The 23,386-nt window shown below is 43.7% G+C and overlaps 1 protein-coding gene across 1 annotated transcript in view; it reads right to left on the bottom strand.

Annotated features, from left to right (window-relative positions):
• Positions 1-23,386, bottom strand: part of LOC139299868 (syntaxin-binding protein 4) — a 44,016-nt gene continuing 20,630 nt past the window's right edge. Inside the window, exons 6-21 of the mRNA XM_070922806.1 lie at positions 20,373-20,452; positions 18,878-19,001; positions 18,351-18,492; positions 13,871-13,977; positions 13,639-13,780; positions 13,207-13,279; positions 9,944-10,032; positions 6,936-7,032; positions 5,402-5,529; positions 5,200-5,292; positions 3,814-3,879; positions 3,482-3,679; positions 1,456-1,572; positions 467-516; positions 207-337; positions 1-59 (exon numbers count right to left, since the gene is read on the bottom strand). Of these exons, the coding sequence (XP_070778907.1) occupies positions 1-59; positions 207-337; positions 467-516; positions 1,456-1,572; positions 3,482-3,679; positions 3,814-3,879; positions 5,200-5,292; positions 5,402-5,529; positions 6,936-7,032; positions 9,944-10,032; positions 13,207-13,279; positions 13,639-13,780; positions 13,871-13,977; positions 18,351-18,492; positions 18,878-19,001; positions 20,373-20,452 (1,696 nt within the window). The remainder of the gene's footprint in view (positions 60-206; positions 338-466; positions 517-1,455; positions 1,573-3,481; positions 3,680-3,813; positions 3,880-5,199; positions 5,293-5,401; positions 5,530-6,935; positions 7,033-9,943; positions 10,033-13,206; positions 13,280-13,638; positions 13,781-13,870; positions 13,978-18,350; positions 18,493-18,877; positions 19,002-20,372; positions 20,453-23,386) is intronic.

Below are 23,386 nucleotides of genomic sequence, written 5' to 3' on the forward strand. Positions count from 1 at the left end.
TCACATCTGGTGAGGGCCGACATCTGGGACTGATGCTGCCTCCAGCGCGCTCCCTGACGCTGCGGGTCAATCACAGTTGGACAGAAAAAAAAGACTTTCAGTGCACACAGTAACAGTATTAATCAATCATCATTAATTGATTGTCAAAATTGTTGCAAAAAGGATTCTATTATCTAATCAATTCATCGTGCAGTGGTCCAGTGTACCTTTGTCATCAGCAAGGGGGGTGCAGACTCCTGCCACCAGCTCTTTGGCCTCCACAGCCAGTTGGAAGGCGGGATCAGGAAGTGGTGATGGGGTGTCGGGGCTGTCGGTGGCTGGGGACGACTTGTTGCTCCTGATATACAGAACACACACACACACACACACACACACACACACGCACACAGGAAGAGTGTTGCAGCAGGACTCTCACTGCAGAGGTAATAATAATAATAATAATAATGTGGCGTTCAGAGTCTCTTACCCGCCTTCTCCTCCGAACAGGCTGGGTGTCGTCAGCACTTTGTGGACGTTCTGAGGACAGAGGTAATGGAAGAGTTCTGTGAGATTCTGTGACAGCATTGTTTTCACTGGTTTAATCAAATGGTGCAGGGGGCTGCAGTGTGTCTTCTCAGCCACTGGGGGGCAGACTGGTAATATGGAACGTGGGGAGGTTTGGAAATGTCCTGGTATATTTTTGATTGTCAGTTGAATCCAGGCTGCCTGGATTATGAGATGCGACAGAACAGATGCTGACTGTCATGGCGTCAGTTCCCCATCTACTGACAGTCTTACAGGCCTATTAAGTACTTCAATCACTGTAGTTTTTAATCAAACAAAACAGCAGGTAATGGTACATTTGTTGGGGACTATTTGCAGCGGCGGATGAATCCACATTTGGTGCTCTAGTGTAGTATTTGGTAGCCTGGTACCCAGACGAATCTGCGAGCTCATGTTTTATTTGCACTAGCAGATGTGTCTGCCCCCCCCTCACCTGCCTGATTCAGGTCGGGCCAATCACAACTGTTTATCGAATATGGGGCGGGTTTAAGTGCCGTAGAGGCATTTTTTCGTAAACAAAATGATGATGTGGAACGCTCTGAATCCGCTACTGGATGTAGTTCACGACGTTACGCACAAGTGTTGACTTCATGAAATCATGGCACGCCAAACCGTGTGTGTATTCTGTTGAACTAGAAACCACATGAATTGAACTAGCTACCTAGCCTAGCAGCCCACTGCTACGTCACACGTTCCGTTGTTCTGATTGATTGTAGCGTCTACACTTATTTGCATTGGTGAATTGGCGGGGCTAGTTATTTGGGGGCAGCGGGACGGTGAATGTGGGATTGAGTCAAAGTAAGGATACATTCATTGCTCGTTGAATCTGCACATGGGGTTTGATTGAATTTATAACAAAACGGATATCTTCAATATAGGAAACCTGATGACGAGCGAATGTTTGCGTCGTACCTGCGCGAAGCCCAGCAGCTTCTTGTTGGAGACCTCCAGGTGTTTCCTGCTCTGCTCCGACTTCCTCAGCTGGCAGTCGATGGTTGTCAGCCTCCTGTTCAGCTCCAGCACCTCCTCCTGAAAAACACACACACGCATCACATTCAAATCATCGATTTGCGTCACCGTGTGCGCAATAAACACACCTATCTCACAAATATCAGCTTGTTTACAGCTCTGCGCATTTTTCGGAGAATCCCGATGGGATTTTGAACGGTTTGTTTTGTTTAAGACGTCGAATTTCACGTACGGGAGAATCTTCTCAAACCAAAAGAGGAACAAACTCAGAATCTACAAATGTAGCTACGTGGAGATAAACTACTTGACCTGACTGAAAGTTGACTGGGTTAATTTGACATATGCAGGCGTCACTTTTCAAAATTTAAATGAATCTTTTTCATTGGTGACATCATTTGCCAGGTTTCCAAGTCACACTTTTGATGCTTTCACCCCACAGACAAGCGTAAATTTTCTTTTTTTGCCATATTTTTTTTCAGATTTCTGCTGTTTCTACTCAGGTTTCGTGATGTGCAAACTGAAAATGTGCATAAAAAAACAGGTGGATGGAAATGCACTTAAATGCAGATTTGTCTGCAGAGACGAGGAAGGGGGAAAAGGTAGAGAAACAATGAAGCAAAGAGGATTGGAAGACAGTAAGAAGAAGAAGGAGAAGAAGAAGGAGGTTCTGGTCGATCCGACCTCATAGTTAAACTCATCTAACCACGTGACCATGTACTCAGCAGCTGTCAGTGGGTTTTTTTTTTTTCCAGTCGCTGTCCTCATTTCTGTTATTCTGTCACCATTTTTTCACTGGATCCTGTGAAACTGTCACAGCTGATTCCCCCCCGTTCAAAGCCAGAGGATTTAACCACCTGAGATGAAAAGCCACAGGTAGCGCGGCGGTAAGCCTGAGAGCCCCTTGGAAATAAACATAAAGCCAAAGACAGAGGAGAGCTCTGTGGGCTCCGTCAGCAGCAGCTGTTGGAAAAATGCAGCTTGATGCGTTTCACAAAGGCTGCTGCGGGGGCCTCCGGGCTGGTGACGGAGGATAGAGGGAGGACAGGCTTTGCTCAATGGGTTATTTATTTATTTATTTTTGAAATTCCACACGACATCATCTGCAAGGAGAGGTTCGTGTCTGCACAGTCACAGGAGGTGGTTCTCACATACTTACATGTTGTTTGCCTGCCTGTCCCAACAGAAGTACGAGCCTCAGGCAGGCTTTGTTATGAATGGTGCAGCGGCAGAAGGTGAAGGGGGGGGGGTTAGCAGTTTACATTACAAGGTTATGACACGGAGCCCCACAGCACATGGTGGCGACAAGGACGAGACCCGTCAGCTCGTCTTTACCTCCGGAAGTAAATGAGACAACATGACTTAACTTGACGTTCAAAATGCGTGCTCCGCTCATAGAAAAACTATGCATGCATGTCAAATCAAGCACTCCCTACACTAACAGCCAGCCACCGGGGGGGGGGGGGGTGATTGAGATGTTTTGGCTTCACTTTTGGGGTGCACGCTTTGTTTTAGCACCGTACAAAAAGTATTTTTGGATTTAGGGCTCGTGATGTTCAGCAAGAGCAAATCATATGCAGTGAGTGCGTGAGACTTTTATCTGCGCTGCAAAGCAACTCAGCTAACTTGTTCAACCACCTGAGAAAACGCCACAAACTGCAGTACGATCGAAACAAGAATATAACGTCGCTAACGTCACTTCACTGAAAACCCCGTCCTGCACGTCACCGTAAAAAGTTTTGGTGCGATTTTATTTATATTTTGCTTCCAGGAGATGCACTGTGAATAAGGACCAGTCTCATTTTGATGATCATTTAGATTTGCACAGTAGCAGGAATGTAGCACAACATGGAAGTGAAAGATGTGAAAATGCAATATTTGATCCCTAAAATCAGCAATAATAATGCGATAATCATCATTTTGTGATGACGAGTCAGACGACCCCCACCTACTTGACTTGCTCGACACTCACCTTGGTGGCCTCCACTCCTCGCGCTTGCCTCTTGCTGGCCAGCTGGTTCTTCAGGTCTCTGATCTCAGCCTCCAGCAGCTGGATGACCTCCTCGTAGTCCTGCTCCGCGCTGCCGGCCTGCCGCTGGCCCGCCTCGGCCTCGGCCGCCTGCAGGCGGCTCTTCAGGCGCGTGTTCTCCTCCACGGTCAGACATGCTTTCTGGGAAGGACAACAGAATGTTCCGAGATGAATATCTTCGCGTGCTGGATTCAAACCGACTCTTACGCTTTACATTTTGGGGATAAATCTCTCTGGCATTTCAGCATCTACACTGGCCTCGGCTCGTGTCTCACCTCTGAGGTCTTCTGCAGCTCATCCTCCAGGGTTTTCTTGCTGTGCTCCATGTCCTTCAGCATCACCTGCCAAGAGAGGCAGCAGATGAAGCCCAGGGTTTTTTTTTACAGCTGTGATCATCGGGTCAGTGGGTCTGAGCCTTCTGTGGCTGGGTGAAGCCACGCTACATAGGAAACCTCTCCTTCTGGTTCACTTGGTGTGTCAGTTGTTTTCCAACCCGAGCTTTGGCTGTTTGGCGTCGTGCCACCTTGCACGCCGTGACAAACAGTTTAAAGCGCTGATCCTCAGTCTTTAATACTATTTACGGCCTATCGTATTTGCATCTCATTGTTAGTGTGGCAGGTCCAACTTTCCCACCCTGGTTTGTTATGTCATGTAACTGACAGAAGTCTTGGTCTTCACTGATCTCTGCTCTCCTACAGCTGTAGGAGATGTAGTTGTATTTGCAATGTTAAAGAGAACCTATTATGCTTTTCCTTATTTTCTGTCATAATCATAATGTTTCAATGTTGGATATTCATACTAAACGTTGCCAAAGTTGCCAAATAATGAGGTAAACGTATGTAAACGTAATCCCTGTGAGCCAAAAGCTCAGGCTTCAGACTGCTCTGAACGCTCCTTATATGGTATCTCTGCTCCAGGCACAGACCAGATGTTTATGTTTATGTAAACGTTGTTTAGTAACGTTAGGTTCACAGTTTGCCTTTGGAAATTCTTGGCTGGCCAATCAGAAGAAAGTGGGCTTTTAAGGGGGGCCTTAAAGAGACAGGAGCTCAAACGGCTTGTTTCAGACAGAGCGTGAACTGAGGGGGCTGCATGAAGGGCCAGTAGAAGATAAATCACGACTTTTTTTGAACTGTGAATCATGCAGAGCTGCTCCAGTGGAATCACAAAAAGAAAATATGGAGCTGGAAATGAGCAGAATAGGTCCCCTTTAAGTTAAATACAAACCAAACTCTCCTACTACTGCTGCTGAACCACATGGGTTGGCTTTTATTATGAAGCAGCCACAGGAAATGCCACGCGTTTGTCACAGAGATTAGCGATGACTGCTACTGTTCATTAAAAATTGCTCTGTGACATTTTCAGTGAAGGATTAAATATTGCAGGGAGTAATGGAATGAACTCTGAAATCTGAAGGATTACAATGTTAATGTTCAAACATACAGCTAATTCTGAAAAAAAAACAAAAAAAAAACACAACTGCGTGCCGGTTGTGCGTCCTGCTGGCTCAGAAGTGTAACGTCACTCTTGTCAGTCTGTTACTCTCAGTGAAATGCTGAGATGGCGCCCAAGAGAATATCTGACACATGCAGGTCAGACCAGCTGCGTCCGTCCACCAGCACTTTTGTGTTGAGTGTATGTGTGTGTGTGTGTGTGTTCACCTTGAGCTGCTTCAGCTGGGTTTGCAGCTGCTTCACCTCGCTCTGAAACTGCTCCATCTCCTCACTACTGTAGCTGCATTCTGATTCATATGTCTGCACACACACACACATACACACGGCCAGAGATAGTTATCCTGGTCATCTCCTCTATTTGACCTGTGTTAAGAGTGCTGGCATGTGAGGGGCTGCGAGGATTACTTACGGGGGAGTGGAAGGCCGACGTGTCCATCAAACTAGCTGCTTCGTGATAGGAAAACATGAAGGGGCCCGCCCCCAAACCCAGCTCCTCCAGGTTCTCCTGGAAGGTGTTCCGGGTGGCCTCCACGAAGTCTGAAAGTCGACAGAAATGTTTCTATTGATGACAGAATGGCCAGGGATACCATGCCCACCACAGCTCTAAACGATACAGCTAAGAGGAAGGGATAAGTGTTTCATACAGACATGAACTAATAATAGTATAAATGTTCATTTATAAATTTAAAGAAAGTGTGTTTAATAGACCCTTTTAGTGCAGACGTCATGGTTACGTCACGGTGTTAGCCGGAGGCAAAACACTGGAGGCAAAACACGAACCACCTCAGAGTAGTCGGCTACATAACCTCCCGAAAAAATGTAGACCGAGGCGATCACCAGAAATGTTTGTGTTTGTAGTTCACGCTTCATATCAGCTAAGGTTAAATAAATTGTTGTCTGTTGTAGGTACGGGTAACGTTATGTGTCTAAAGGTTCCTCATCAGAAATTGGGGAACTCTGAGGAATACGTTACGCTAACTCTTTTAGCGCATTAGCTAACTTTGTTAGCTTGTTGTGTGGCCAGAGACAAAACTCATCTGTTAAATCTTTGCATTTCAAGTCTTGTGGGCCTACATGACCATTCAGGGCATAGTTATAGGCGTCTAAAGATTTATATGCCCTGATTCTTTTTACGACACTAGCTTGGTTTCTCTGTCAGGTAGGTGTAGCGCTAAATGTCTGGCCATCCTGTCAGTATCATCCATCCACTGAGTGAGCATGTGCAGGTTGGTCGGTTCATGGTAACTTTAACCGAGTGAGTGGCCGTACATATTCAGAGAATCTCGTATTGTCTTCAGCCATTGTTAAAAAAAAAAAACAAGCCGACAAAACTTGCTAGCTAGTGTAAGCTAACGTGTTCAGGGAATTATTCTGCCTCCAAATAAGCTCAAAAAAAGCACAAAAAAAATGCTCATCTGGCTCAAACACACAGTTTTCCTCTGGTGTGCCATGTTTGTTGCCCTAGAAACCTACACCACATGACTTTGTTGTCCCTCAATCATCCTGGAGTCCGGACTTGAAACCGTGAGAAAAAAGTCTGATTTTCGTTTGTTATTTGATGTTTCGTGTAACTTCAAATGCTTCAGAACGCCCTGTGGAAGACATTATGTCTTATACCTATAAGTGTTTATGATAATATATCATTTACTCAAATTCATACTATATATATATATATATGTATATATATTAACCAGCTCCCGTTGTGAATGAGAGTCAGAGTCATAGACGTGCTGCACTGTGACTGTTCCCAGAACTGCCTCATGCTTACGCAACAAAGACCATATACAAGTGACACAGCCAGTAAACTGACATGCAGCCGTCACACCAAGCCTGTGATCGGACAGGATTTCAACACAGATATTTCACCCTGCCCTTGACACAACTGGAAACGTGTGCAAGTGTGTGTGTGTGTGTGTGTGTGTGTGTGTGTGAGTTGGCTTCACCTCCATAGGACACAGTGCCTTGTGGGTCTGTGGTCAGACTCTGTCTCAGCTTCTTCCTCTTCTCCTCTGTGACGTCCAACCCGAGGAAGGACAAAGCCTGAGAGACAGAGACAGACAGATAAACAGTGCGCAGTGTGTTTCTGGGGACATTTCGGCCCCCAGAAGCAGCTGCAGAGTGAGCGCTCCTCTCTTTTCACGCTGCCCTCTGGGGTAAAAATCATTCCACTACGCCAAGTTATGCCGTCTGCTCGGTGAAGATGTCTGCGACAGGTACAGACAGCTGGACCCGGACCCAGGGTGAGTCTGAGTGAGACGGAGGCTCTGCTTAGAAGTGCTGAATTTACAGGCCACAGCAACCTAACACGATTTAGTCTCCGGGCTTTTGTTTGGTTTCTAGTGTTGGCAAAAAAATATTATCGCATGTTTCTGATCCGTTGTTAGCGTAAGTTAGCACGCATTCGCTCGGAGGGATAACTTGGCTCGTTTACTATATTAGTGAATGTCGCTGACACCCTGAATGTCCCACCGAACCCCGTTCAAAAATCTGGCAGTTCAATAAAGCGTCGCTTGATAGTCTTCATGAAAAAAGAAGGGTTGAATATTCATATTGATATTCATAGTTTTGAGTGGGGTACAGCCCTAAAACTATGTACTCATCAAACTGCAATTTGTGTTATTGTAAAAATAACAAATCTTTGAAAGTCTACCGATATTCTATATTTTCACAGTCAACAAACCCCATGTAAGCACCCAAACCAACAATGAATGTGTCCTAATAACAGGTATTGTGTGTATATCCAAAGCCTGATGACTGTATCTGCACACACAATGGTCTACATGAGATTTTAAAGCCTTCTCCACACTGCCATTCATCGTTTCGTGCTTCAATATATTTTTCTTTCTTTGCTCCCGTTAGAACTTGCATGAACCAATTGTTATAAAACTCCCAATGACAGAAGTCCCAGTGGACTTGGATTTGGGAGGGCTGTGCTGTGTACACAAAGTCCTGTTAATCACAGATGCAGAGCAAGTTCAGAGTCCACTGTATTAAACCAGGTTTTGTTCAGCAGGAGACTTCTAAAACAGTGTCAAGTTCAAAATCAGATTTGGAAGCAATTCTCATAAAGTATGTTTTTTTTGTTGTTGTTGTTGTTGAGTTGTTAAAGAGACCCAGAGTCTCCGGGATGCTCAAACACAACCTTTAAGTTGGTTATGGCATCTTTCAATTCAAGGTTTTTATGTTACTACCAAAAATAAACCGAAACTACAGAACCAACAGACACCTTGATGCATTTTCATCTTCGATCCAGTGATGACATTTTGTAGAAAGGCTGACCTTTATACACTACGCTTGGCGCAACAGTCAGCCCCTGTCATGGCCATCTGTTGTCTAAACCTTACACAAGGTTGATATACAGTCTTATGCATAAACCACGACTACCCTCTCGTTTAATGAGAAAGCATGGTACTCTGTTCAACCTTTGTTTCTCCTTCCATTCTTTTGCCATTGGCTTTCTGTCCTTTGTTACTTTTTCTTACCTATTACAGTCGCTCTCGCAGCTAAAAATATCCATAATCCATCTCGCTCTCTCTCTCTCTCTCTCGCTCTTTTGCAAAGGAGCCAACAGATCAAGAGAGAATTGTGCCTGTATTCAACATTTAAACTCTCTCTGTCTCTCTAATCCCATTAATGAATTGGTAGATTAGGGTCAACCTACGGCTGAGCGGGATCCGGACAAAATAAAAAAAATCAAAGCTGAATGACGGCAACGAAACTATGCAGAGGACAGAGACAGAAAGCCAGAGAGCACGGCAGAGGAAACTAGAGACTATCAGCAGAGAGATGGGAAGCTGGAGGGGTGGGGGGTGGGGAGGGCAGACAGCACAGAGAGAGAATGTGCTGATAGGGTAAAAATAATACAGTACAAATGAAGAGCAGAGAGAGACTGCTGGAGAGAGATCAATAATTAGATGAAGACGGGGCTCGGGGGTAGGGGGGGGGTGAAAAGTGCTACAACTGTGAAAAAGTTGCAAGCGAGTTCATCAGAACGAGACGGCTCATCAGCGCACATTTGCTTCATGGAGATTCTTTAAAAACAGGAGGAGAGAGTCTTCCATGCAGGTCATGAGGTTGTCCGTGAATGGTCGGATGAGTATGAACATGATGTGAATCATATGCTATGCCCCCCGCCCCCCCGTCACCAGATCTCAGCCTCAGCAACATATGTCTAGCAGCGCCCTACACCACCATCAAATCACAAAATGAGGAAATATCTTTCAGTTAGACTCCCTCATTAACACGCTGCATGTCGGGTTTAACAAGTACTGGCCAGGTTGTCATGAAATGCTGGTATGGGCATTCATGCTGCCCCCCACATATGTTTTCAATATGTTTTGAAGACAAAAAATATTTGACAGCTGATGTTATTTCTCCCATTAATAAGTGAGGACTAACATACTTATGCATGATAAACCGTGGCTGCTATGTTATGGTTGTATTAAAGTACTGTTGTTGACACAAATGGTCAAAATTATATCATTTACTTGTGTTATTCATTTTCATCACCATGGAGATATAATCCAATAAATCAGTGCAGTACGATTTATTGGGTCAATAAGTCTTGTATTTACATTTTTATCTACAGTAGATGTGTGAAGAATCATGTCAAAGCCGATACTGTGTATAAACTTTGAAATGGAACACGTTCTATCCAGCTCTACCTTCCCATGTGACAGTGCCGCACCACCACCACCGCCCACCACACAACAGTATGTTAATAATATTGTTCTCATCTGACGTCAGTATAACGTCCTATGGTGACAGTCAGTCTGCCGTCCTGTCTCCGCGTGAAAAGAAAAGAGATTTGTCTGTCAGTTGTCTGGGACAGCCAGTGATGCACTAATCAAAGCTGATCAGAGCAGGTGGAATATTCATAATACACACACACACTCCAAACTGAAAAACTATTTCGATGTATGGCTTCTCTAAATCAGAGGACTGGACTCACCAAGTCTAACTTGTCCGATTTGAGGCGTATGTAGGGGTCCAGTGTTATCTTAGGTTTGGCCCCTGTTGGTGACCTCTGGCTGGTTGAACCTAGAGGAAGGCGAAAAAAAGAAAAAGGAGGGTGGAGAAAAGAGAAGGAAGATGATGATGAAGAAATAAACAGAGTTGATTTTTGTTAAAGACAAAAGGGGGACAGCACTGACCATTGTAGCAAAGATATATGTAGCAAATACAGTATCTGTATACGATCATGAACCAGGGGCCTCTAAACAGAACGAGGAGAAAGTACGTGAGGCCACAGTACACATAGTAAACAACAGAAGGAGAAATATCATTGGATAATCTGTAATATCAGAGTGGATGGACAGATATTCTCAGTGGATTTTGCTGGAAGTGGGTGGTTGTGGTGATAGGGGAGGTGTGTGTGTGTGTGTGTGTGTGTGTGTGTGTGCGAGTGTGTTTGGGTGGGAGGATGAAAAGCAGATGATTAAAAAGAAAAAAAAAAAAAAAAAAAAGAGAGGAGTGGAGGAAAGGTGGGTGATTATATAAATGAGAGTGAGTGAAAACAGGGAGGGCAGACAGCCAATGCCTAATATTAATTTGATGAGTTTGTCTGTCCCAGATTTGTGTGTGTGTGTGTGTCTGCACAGCCCCTGTTGCTAGGGGTATGAGCTGATTTCAGTGACTACCCTCCACCTCCTCCTCGTCCCACCCAAAGGATTTGCACCACCGCCATCACCCCCTCCCATCCCTGACTTGTAGTGATGATTGACAGACCTGCTGCCGTGACAACAGCCGTGCTTTAAAACCCCCGGTTAAACCACTTTTTTCCCTTTTTTTTTTTAAATTCATGTTGTCCACATCTTTGGGGCCTCGTGTATGGGCCGAGTAAGGGCCAATAAGATTTTGAGTTTGTATGTTGACTTCAGAGGTACAAGTATGGACTCTTTGGGTGTAAAAACGTGGCCAAAGAATGTGTGTATGAGTGTGATGTGTGTAACTTCAGTATCACACACGAACCCTCATCTCAACGTCTATTTAGTAGCTGTTCTAGAGCTTTTCAGTCATACCACATGGTCTTCATCAGCAGATGATGGAGTTGGCCGTGGATTAGTTTTTTCTGAGCACTTGAAGGACTCTCGTCAATGTTGGCTTAAACGAGGACGAAACACGGATGGTGTGGTCTGCTGAGCTTGAAAAGCTTCAGCTACTAAATGGACCTTGACACGCAGACATGTTCATCTTCCCTAACAGGATTCGACACCTTTGATGACCTGCCCCCCCCCCGCTGTGGACAGGTCAGACAGTGGCACCTTTTTACTTTACTTAAATTGACATGCAATTGACAAGGCTTCACCCTTGCTTCCCATCATTCTGAAACCACACAGAAATGATTTATTGCCATGAATCAATGTCACATGTCTTTGTAAAAAAAAAAAGAAAAAAAAGAATTATATCCAGCTCACCTCACCACAAACTGCAGACATCTGTCATGGCTAGCAACTGGCTTAACCAATAAGAGCCTGGAGGGGAGCTAAGTGGTCACAGCACCTAGAAAATAACCTTGACTGGGGTAATCCAGGCCAATAGGATTGGGAAAGGCACTCGGGTGGCTTTGAGCTGGGACCCACGGGCGACCCTTAACAGTAAAGCTACTGGTCTGTTTGAAATCTTTCTATATCATTATCAAGCACTTTTTCTTTCATATAAACACTGACTGTTTTCATATAGCTTTCACATCGTTTTCATGTGTACTCTTTTTAGGATGCTCCGATGTGCTTTAAAGCAACGATGATCTCAGTAATAATTACATAATACCTTCATATGACTAAATCAATGTTAATTCTGATTAATCATCATCCTTGAGCTGTGCAGGTTTGAGGTAGAGAGATTTTCGCTTGCGTTTGAAACAGCAGCCGCTGTGCAGACGCACTGAGCTTGAGAAGAAGGATGAAATGATCTGATCCATCACAACACAGACTTGTCTTGTGTTCCCTGGCTGTCATCTTCTCTCAGACTCGTCTTTTTTTTTGGCTTGTTAATGCTGAGTTTTATTCCCTCTCCAACGCAGAGCCACCAGTGAAAACTGAAGAACAACAATGAACTACACCCACCATTATTATTAAGACGGGACTTTCTCATGATCCCTCATATTTCCTGTGTACTCTGAGGTCCCCTGTTGCGCTGCGGTTTCGATTAAATCCCATCCTCTCCTCTCCACCTAATCCCCAATCTCTGTAAGGGAGCAAATGTTCCCCCGTTTTTTTTTTTTTATTCTCAGATCAGATGGGTTTATCTCATATGTGTCTGATTTCAGGGACTTCTAGGACAAATCAGAGAAAATCTCAACTTTGACTCGGCAGGTGTTTAATAGTCCTCCAAAGGTTATTCTATGGCATAGCTGTTATCCAAGTAAACAGGATGATGGAGAGAAGGGTGGACAATGATGGTGAATGTAGGTATTAGTGTCATAACCAAGAGGAGTGATCATCACAGGGCAAACAACCATCGAAACATATGTAAAGTCATTATATAAACATGCATCACTGTGTATTTTCTAAGAGCATAAGGCTGGCATTCTATATTTCTCTTACTGTCATCAAACCCCATGAGAAGATCAAAACCAACAACATGTTCGCCTGTCTCTTAATACTTTCTGACTCACCTACCCTGTGTGTGCGCCTCTCAGACGTAAGCCCATCGGTTCCTACTGACCACATAAACCTTTAACAGCTCACAAATATGTTTAAATTAAAAAAAAAAAAAAACTAATTTCCTATTATTTTCAGCGGTGGATTAATTCACATTTGGTGCTCCAGTGAGTATTTGAGGCAGCAGGACGGCGTATGTGGGATTGAGTCCAAATAAACTACAGTGTGTGTGTGTGTGTTCATAGTAATGAAGGAACATGTCACCCATTGCAACAGTGCGGCTCATTGATGTGTTTTTAACAGTTTGTGATACGCACACAGTACTTGTTAGTAGATGCAGTCACTGTTGGTTTATCTCTGTACATGGGATTCACTGACAGTAAGAAAAACATAGTATATAGCCAGACTCATCCTTTAAAGTTGCATTGGGCAATATTGTTTGATATGAATCAAATAAGTGCCAGTAATATGAAATAGTTCTTATTACTACCAATCTCACTGTGAATCAACAGCCCACTCTACACCCCTACACAGGAGCAGCAGAGGAGAGGAGCAATTTTAATTACATATGGGACAAAAATGCAAGAGAAACAGTATAGTGAGGTGTTTGTACCTGAAATATGAATATCTGGTGGGCAGATGTCAGGAGAAGGAGAGGACACTGGTGCTGGCTCCTCTGTACAGATCTGCAAAGAAGAAAAAAAAACATCGTAAAATCAGAATCAATTCATGGATTCATTATAAAATATATTATTTTAATTTATAAATTAATCATCATAAACATGTAAAAGTCAGTAAAAGTCTGATTATTTCAGTGGCACACTCCAGGTTCCACAAATAACAATAACACATCAGATTAAAATTAACCCAGCCTTGCTGAGAAAGACCACTGGGTTCACTGGGAAATACTGCTCCTGCTGTTTCATGTTTGTTTCTGTTGCTACAGTCATAAAACAGCAAAGAAATACGAAATCTGGGAATCTATTGACAGAGTGTCCAAAACCTTGTGATATGTTTTTGATCGCTGAAACGAAGCATAGCCGACCTCAGGTGATCTGATGTGGACTTTTAAGCGTCCAGAGTTGTAGTTGTTGCCCGCAGCTCGCTGGACCCCATTGTGGAGGGAGGTGCTGCTTGGAAAAAGTCCTTTCCCCGGGATGAAGGCTATCTCAACCACGCTGTCTTGGCTGGAGACACAATGCATAAAAATACGAACACATAAGCGTGTGCACAGTGACGTACATATATGCAGAAGAAGCAGTGCGGGCACCACCCACCTGAATTTGACTTTGTTCAGCATGCTTTTGGCCTCCTCGTGGGTCACACCTATCAAGGACTCCTTGTTAATGGCAATGAGCTGATCTCCAGGCCTCAGACGTCCGTCCTACACAACAAGGAGACAGAGCCTGTTGTCATGCTGAGCTATAAAACCACACTGGTGCCCTATTTTCTGTGATGGCTGTATTCTGAACTACTGAACAATAAGCAGAGCTCAAACTGAGGGCAGGCTTTGTGAGAGTTAATAACATGTTGATGCTCATTACTGATGATCTCCACTGGTAAACACAGCTGCTGAAGATCATCTTCCTCACTTGCCTACATACAAATCTATCTTGCCACCTTATAGCTACTACAGTTCTGATAAATGGGAGGACTTTATAATTCCCCAGCTGACTCATCCCATACAGCAAAGCACAGTGCATGAAATGCTAGCTTGCTTCCTACATGACACGGGGGGATTAAGAGCTGGGATTTGGAGGAAATGGACAACCTGCTTCCATAAGCAGAAGACCGAGAAGCTGAGGAAGTCAGCATCGGTAGCTGTTGTAACAGAGCCAGGCATTCATGTACAGCGCCGAGTGAGTTAAATAGACTTAATGACATGAGCGTTGAATATACAGCTTTGCTTTACCGTGCCCCGTCTCTAACACAGTTGCATGTAGTCTTGCTGCCCTGTACCGTTCACCATCTGTTATTGGGGATTTCGAGTCCGCAGGTCAGTCGGAAAACAAATGGGCCAAGGGAAATCTCATGCAGACATGCCTGCTGCACTGCCGCCTCATCCCTGAGAAAATCCTTCAACACTGACGCTGGGTTAATGCAGTGTGTGTGTGTGTGTGTGTGTGTGTGTGTGTGTGTGTGTCGAGAGAGACGGCTATGAAGTTTAAAATGATTTGTGGTTTTCTTCAGGAACCTTATAAATGCGTGTCTGCATGAGTTCGTGTGTACATTTTATGCTAATTCGTTCTTTGAATTAAAGCTGCCACTTGGGGGGGGGGGGGGGGGGGGGGGGGACAGTGGAGCAAGCCAAGAACACATCTGACATATTATCACTTATAAATGATAATGATAATGTTTTTCTCTTACTAAAGCATGTACTGTTAGAGGCTACAGGTTAAATGTGAGTGAATCTTTCATCTCAGCCAGTCAGAGATTCTCGGCGCCTTTTCGAGGCTACATATTTGCAGCATGAGGGCAACAAACAACACCAGGAATGGCCACAAAAAGGGCAGTCAATTTGAATTCACATAGTTTTTATGTGTAACTGCTGAAGCGATGGGTGTTCCGGGAGTGACCGATTCTGACTTATCGTCAGAGATGGAGAGGCAATCTATTCAATTCAGTTCAATTTTATTTATATGGCACCAAATCACAGCAAAAGTCAATCTCATGACACTTTAAAGAGAACGGTCTAGACCTGCTCTATTTGTAATCTAAACATGTACAGCTCATATAAACCCCTTCTCGTACAAACCAGTGCCCAAACAACTTTCCACAGGGATCATGGGATGTATTCTTAGCCCTGAGGCCCTCTCTCTGTGATTCACTGGCACCTTGAATCCAAATGATGTAAAAACCTTGCAACAAGAACAAACATCTAGCTTATAAACAGCGTTGACAAACACAAGCGCAGAATCCTGCGTTCTCTGTCTCTCCCCTTCATTCTTCTGCTTCCCTTCGTTGTCTCACTGCCTACTGTGGACAGCAGTGAGTGGGTGGACGGAGAGGCGAGGAGGATGGGATTGTGAGGAGAGAAGCAGAGGGAGCCGGAGAAAAAAGGAAGAAAGGCAGCGATGTGTGCAAACAGGAGGGTGTGTGTGTGTGTGTGTGTGACTGTTTCAGTGCACCAGCACATAGGATCACTGCATAGCTCGTTTGCTGCGTCTGATCGCATGACTTGCTCATGTTAAAGCTAAAACTTCTTAGCGATGCCGCCGTTGTTCCAAGATCTCAACCCTGGACAAAGAATGTTGATGTCCATTTTTGCAGCATCCGGCACTTGTTGCCTCGTTTCTGTCAATCACAAATGACTGTGTTCCCCATAACCCCTCGAGACACTGTGGCCAGGGGCACAGAGCTCATCCATCATGTTTACCAGCAACTATCCCCTCAGGATAAATGGGACATTCACTTCTCTCTCTCTCTCTCTCTCTCTTTCACATCAACCCTTACTCGCTTCCTGTGCAAGATCCTTCAGCCCCAGGCTAGGAGCTGGTCTTAGGGCGGAAACAAATAATCAGATGCTCTCAGGATACAAAACAAAAACGGGATGTGTAATGATCCACAGATTAGACATTTTTCTTTTTGTCAAAAAAATCCCATGAAAATAACAAAACCAACAATGAACGAATCCTAATAACAAGTATATTGTATACTGGGTATATTCGGTGACGTGTTCCTTTATTACCATGAACACACACAATGTAGTTCATTTATTTACTATGAACTTCATTCTGTTAATGGAGACACTCACTTGAGCACCAAATGTGGAGTAATGCACCACTGAAAATAGTCCCCAACAAATGCACTATATCCTCCTGTTTGAGTAACTTTTGTTAAGTGCTGTTCCTGCAGCATGTGCGTTTCTACCAGTACGCAAGACAAAATCCTCTCCATTGTAATTAAGTGTGTGTATGTGTGTGTGCGTGTGCGTGTGCGTGTGTGTGTGTGTGTGTGTGTGACAGGGAGCAGCAGCAGGGTGATGCCCTAAGCAGAGTCCTAGCTTCATGGCTGACCTTCACTCTTGGTGTAGTGTGTCTGCTCTGGGACTCTGGGGCCGCTCTGATAGAGCAGCACTGACACCAAAACAACACAAACATTCAAGAAATATTCAAGCAAGTTTTTAACATTCTTTCATCCAGCATGGATTCCTAAATATTCAACAGGACTTAATGAGCCGACAGGACTGTATTTGTCACCTGATGGTAATTTCCTTCAGGGAGTCAAGGTGACACTACAGATAACAGAGGAGTACTGTTTATATTCTGTGTTTTAGGAGAAACAAGGAAGGAGTTATGGCACAGTGCACTTTAACTGTGCACGACTGATATTATTACTTGTAGTGTTTTTCGAAGTTACATCCCTGAATTGGGACACAGCTTGCAAGCTCCCCCACTACACCTACTGTATTTGTCAAAATCCAAACTTTCTTCGCGGAATCTTTTGAGGATCATTATTTACTTGGAATAAGTTCAGTCATTTTGGGCAACCATAACCACGGCAAAACTCCTCAAGATCCTGGTGGGGCTGACTATTCCAGTATTAGCATCACATATGTATATGTACACATAACATATTTGTAGGATCCCTGCACCAGTTAGCTGGTTTATTGTTGAGAGGATACATTATGAATGCATACAGTTTTAGATGATGATTGTGCAGTTTTACGCGTGAGTGCGACTGTTTTTGTCAACTGCTGTTTCCAAGGTGAAGAATGAACTGTCAAACCCCGGCTGTGTTGCTGTAGCAACAGCCAAGAAAGTTTGATTCAGATCATTATGTGTTTTTAGTGGTGTCCAGTGGAGAGAAGGTCAGATAACTCTACACTACTATATCTGTGCTTCTTAACCTAATATTATTAACCTAATAGGAAGTGTTGGCAACCTACAGCACTCACACAACTTAATTCCCCATTAACACCAATTAAGGAGTAGTAACAGATCCCTGTGACGCTGAAACTAAACAGATTAGCTTAAGTTTCCAGCTCACCTTCCATGGCTTTGCATGTTTTGTGTACTACCACTAAACGTTAGCATTACCGTTACTATCGGGTAACGTTACTATCGGGTAACGTTACTATCGGATAACGTTACTATCAGTTAACGTTACTGTCAGTAAACGTCACTTTCAGTTAATGTTACTTTCAGTAAACGTTACTATCAGTTAACTTTACTTTTAGTAAACGCTACATTTACTTTCAGTAAATGTTACTTTCAGTATACGTAACTTTCAGTAACTTCTTCATCTGTCTCTCTTTTACCTTCCTCCATTGTCTTCACTTAATTTCCCTGCTGCACTGCATCCACCTCAGTCGTGTTTTATCCAGGTATCCTCGTGGTCCTCCAGTCAGTGCTCAGGGGATACAGTGAGCATACTGAACTGAATGTGTCACGTTCCTCAAGTAACAATACGATTCATACCGTTGTTACCAATTTGTTAGCTGCGATTGATTGTAGGCTGTAGACAACAATCTGATGCAATTCATTCAGTCACAAATGTGGTTGCTACCATGGAAACATGACCAAAACAGAGGGAGATAAAGTCCAAATCAACCATAGTCCATGAGAGTCCATGTGTCTGCTGGTTGCGTAAGTAGGAAACTGTGGGCTAACATGTTAACGTAAATAAGCCACCGATGGTTGTGTGTCTGTCAGATTGTTAGGGTGAACATTATTCCCTTCGCTACACCCTTCATCGCTCCTTCTCCTTCAATACCTGCAGTTTCGGGGTTTTGTTTTACTCCGCCTCGTTCCTTACCCGGTGACAGTCTCCTCCAGACAGCACCTCCTGGATGAAGACCGCGGGGCCGTCGGGCCTGTTGGAGCCTCCGCCCATGGTGATGCCCAAACTGCTGGACCGCGCCACTGAAATGAGCTGAATCACTCCTTCACCTGGATGACTGAGAACACAACGACACAATGACACGTCAGTATCTGAAGTAAAGAAAAAGGGCTCTGTTTTTTGTAAATGAAGTGGCCCAGTGTGCCACGGGCCTATGGTAGACATCAACCTTTATTATGCCTCCAGGGATACTCTACTAATTCTGCACAGTCACGCGCACTGAAAGTGATACATTGGCCGACATTAGCTTATCACATATATATCTGTATAGGTGTATATGTCGGCTACTAACAAGAAGAGACTGTGTTGCAGATATACCAAAGATATGTTCAGTATTCTTTAGAAATGTAGGGATCCTTATCAAAAATGTTTGCCAACTCAGTCTGTGAACAACAGGAGAGCAGTGTCGCGGTCGATGTGAATCCTGTGCACACTAATCTTACCTGAGGGAGCGCAGCATGGGCCCACTGTTGTTGTACATGTTCTGAGATCCTGCCGGGCTCAACAACAAGGGACTCTGGGAGCGAGAGGAGGAACCAGACGATGTGCTATCCAGGTAGCGGCCTCCTTTGGAATGGGAAGAAAGAACGAAAACAGAAAAATATAGAGAACGGGTGAGTACGGTCATTCAACCTGTGCTTCGCTGGGGGGTGTAACAACAATTAGAGATACACACTCGTTAAGTAATCATTTAGATGAGGGGTAGTAAGCAAACATGATGTTCTCTTGATGCGTGTTTTCACACATTTCAGACATACTGCACTGAAACAGAAGCCTTCAACAATGTGCTGCTGCTGCAAATGGCTCCTGCAGCGGCACTGAGGCTCTCCACTGAAAAGCTTGTGTCGTCCTGTTAAACATTTCTTAAGCCGGAGCAACTCCAAGCACCGAATAATACCCAATACGCTGACCAAAAACCAACTGCCCCAATATCCCCCAGACTTTTTTTTTTTTTATCTACAGCCTGGGGTGAACATCTGCTTCTAAGTGAGTAAATGGTAGGAAAGCACAGCACTAGATGAAAGAAAAACACTCAAGCGCTCCGTCATGTACTCGCACCATGTTTGTTTATTAATATGAATGGGGGGAAGTGAGCGTTACCGTTGCCCTAAACTTCTTGTGCATCGCAAACAAAAGTGTTTCATACGCCGACATTTGCTGACGTTTTGCTGTAATAAACCTACGATCCCATCACACACATTTCAAATTCTTAGGGCGGGAGTTTAATGCACTGATGTAATTTATTTTCATGCTCCATCTCCAATGGAGGACGTCCTCCCCACCTTCAAGTGTGGTTGTTCGGAAACAACTCTTAAACACGATTGATTTCTAACACGGTCAGACGACTTCTCGTACAAACTAGTTCCTTTTCAAGCCCCGGCCCCCCTACAGTATCATTATCTTCCCTGTCATGTTTGAGCGTATGGAGAGCCAAAGCACAGGAACAGTCTCAAGTGTTTTGCCGTACTGCAAACGCAACCGATCTTTGCTTTACGTGAACAGGATGGCCCTCATTCTGGCGCTGATGTATTATCAACATCCTCTGCACACAGCGCACACAAGACTGCTCATGTGCTGAAGCCGCGTTTTAATAAAATCCGTACCAGCTGGCTGCCTCCTTCCCAAACTGAAACAGATGTTGGCAATTGCTTAATGGACAAGTGCACTTGTCATAAGCCATTTTTAAAGGCAGACTTACTCCATCTACCCTTGAGGCTTGGTAGCCTGTCAAATGTAGAAAGGTCTCTGTTTTTTTTTTGTTTTTTTTACATAGAACTAGGTGTTTTGTACAAGAATGTGAACACAGAAATGCAATTCCACATACATTTACATGAGCGGGAGATCTCTCCCCGCATTAAATTACAGTTACTGCTTCTGGGGGAAAAAAATTGGAGGTGTAATGCGTCATACAAAAGACTTAGTAGGGGGTTTGCCTACCTTGCTGGATGGGAGAGTTCCGTGTTGATCCTGTGCTACCATTAGACCCGTACTTCTCCAGCAACTCAGCAAATTCTCTCCTATTCAGGGAAGCCAAAAGAGAAACATTATTGGGATGAGAGTTTGTTAGCCACGGACACGGATGGAAAGATGCACTTGTAATCAGTTTGATTGACCAAGACTGAACCTAGAGTTGATACTTAATTAAGTGAACAAAATGATTGATTACAATAAAATAACCCAATTAGATGATACAACATTTGAAATCATGGTGGTGACATTTCAAATAGGCTTAATCGTCAAACGTTTTCATAGATGTGGTTCTTTTTGGCTCTAAAACCTTTCAGTGTGTTGGGGGCCACACTGTGAAACAGCGGACCAAAACCTTTTTACTGTAGGAAATGGAAAGAGTAGAGACAAGTGAATGTATTTAATATCTAATCTAATGCATAATACCTTCAATTACTAAATCTTTGTGTCACAAATTTAAGTCTGTCATGTGGAAGGAACCAGCAGTCTTTGTTGCTCTCATGGTTGTGGGCAGGCCGTGAAAGCTATGGAAATAAATATGTTATCCTGTGTCGCGCTTCAGCTGTATGCTTAACTCCTTGCTTGTTTGATTTTCTTCCATTTCATTTTGTTTTAAAGGTCCCATATTACGCTCATTTCCAGCTCTATATTTTCATTCTAGGACTCCACTGGAGCAGCTTTGCACGATTCACAGTTGAAAAAAGTCCTGATTTATCTTCTACTGGCCCTTCATGCAGCCCCTCAGTTCACCCTCTGTCTGAAACAAGCCGTTTTATGTCTGTATAGTTGTGACATCACAACCCAACCTTACGGAAGTCCTGGCGGCTCGTTTAAAGGCGCAGTGTCTGTATACGGGCTGTGTTTCATTTCTCCGTGGACTGAGCGTTTTGATTCTTTCATACAGCACCTAGAGCTGCTTTATAATCAAACAAGACGTGGAAACCTCACTTTCTACAATGTGGGACCTTTAATGTTTAATGTTTGTACGTCCCTGTCTCATGCTTGATCTGTGTTTTCTTGTTTTTGTTTTCCTTTTTTTCTGGTTTTGTGAATATTTGGACGAAAGCGTTCTGTCTTACGTTTTTTTTTTATGATTACACCAAATAAAACAAATTGTAAACAAAGCAACAATGTCGTCTTACTTCTGGTAATCAGAGCTGCACCCCTCTTTGTTAACTGCGCTTTTGCATTGCAGACTGCTGTTGACCTGATAGCAGTATTTCCAGAGGTTATGCACGGAAAAATAAGGTAAATTTGGTAACCTGATGGTAAACATCTGCCTCCTGTTGTCTTCCTGTCATATTGCTGTTGTGTAGATGACGGATCTACAACCCGGAGAAGCGGCCACGTTGGCTCAGTGGTACATAAAGGTACATAACAAATTGGTCTTGGACGGAACAAAAAGACGACCTCAAACTTGACAACTCTTTAACAAACCAGCAGCAACAGATGACTGGGTAAAAAAGGGTGCCACCAGCAGGGCCAGCTCGTTCATTTCACACTGAAACGACTGGACATGATCACAACAATGAAGCAGACTTTATAATCATAAACAATACGACAATTATTGAACACCTGGCAACACCGATACCATTTGTCAATAACAATCTGTGTAACACCTGTCGCCAATATGGGCTGTTACTAAGCATGTAGCTTGTGCCAAGCTAGTTTTAACTTAGACGTAGAGGGGATCTGTGTGTGTGGGGAGGGCAGGCATAATCCCCCCCTCCTCCCTGCCATCCACTCTCCTCCCCTCCAGCTCCCGTGCTCTGGGCTGCAGGGTAGTTAAAGCACAAAGCACAGATTAACACACGAGGCTCATCTCGTCAGGAGCACTGCCCTAGGTTAAGCCCCCCCCCCCCCCAGTCTGCTGACATTCTACCTCACCACTGGCACCACTTTGTGAGAATCCATCACCACATTAAGAGCAATAATCACCTCGAAACTACACCACACGACATTGTTTTAACCCTCATAAATCGAAAAAGACGTCGCTTTGCCTCACATCCAGGCAGTTCTACATACGCGTACTCGGACCTGCCCAATAAATCCACAGGCGACATCACAAGAGCTATTACCACTATTTACTTCTGAGTTCTGACACAGCTGAGGTGTAAATCCTGCCTGTGTCAGCGTCTCTTCACTGAGGATTACACTTTCAGGCAGAAAATACCACTTTTTTTTTAGGAAACATCAGGGCTGACGCGTTCACGGTGCGACAGCCTCGCTCATTTTAAATATGCAAAATCCACTACTACCTTTGTCAACTCACAATTAAGGATCGCGTTGTCTGGAGTGGATTTGAGGGCTTGAAGATGAGGCCTGTGATGCCGACAGCTGGCACTGACCTTGTTTTCACCCAGACCGGTCGCAGTCAGATTAGAAAGCTGGTTGAACAGTAATACTGCCGGCCTCTGCCATCAGTGATGCCAGTGTTGCCAATACTGTCCAGGTGTTATAAATATTGTGTATGTATACGTTTTCGAGCTGATACATTTGCTTTGTCATTTTTAGGTTTATAATTTTTGATAAATGGTGTAATGAAATACAATTAACATTAAAGAGGACCTATTATGCTTTTCCTTATTTTCTGTTACAATGTCGGATATTCATACTAAACGTCGCCAAAGTTGCCAAATAATGAGGTAAACGTATGTAAAAGTAGTGAGAATATTAGGTCCCCGTTAAGGACTATTTTTTTTACATCCCTGGTCCCACATTAAAAATAATGAAAAATAAATAAATAAATAAATAAATTATGAAATAAAAAGATGATAAATAAATAAATAATAATAAATAACCAATCAGTCAATGGTAAAAAAAAAAAGAACACACAAAATGAATGCATTGTGTTAACAGAGTGTACATCAATGGTGAGTGCTTCATTTGTCATATAGTGTCTTTAATTTAACTGTGTATTTAATCATAGGGCCCCAGCTGATCCCCTCAAGTCGTACTTAATTTTTCTCCAGGTTTAAGAGCAT

Source organism: Enoplosus armatus, chromosome 17 (assembly GCF_043641665.1).
Source record: "Enoplosus armatus isolate fEnoArm2 chromosome 17, fEnoArm2.hap1, whole genome shotgun sequence".
NCBI lineage: Eukaryota > Metazoa > Chordata > Actinopteri > Centrarchiformes > Enoplosidae > Enoplosus > Enoplosus armatus.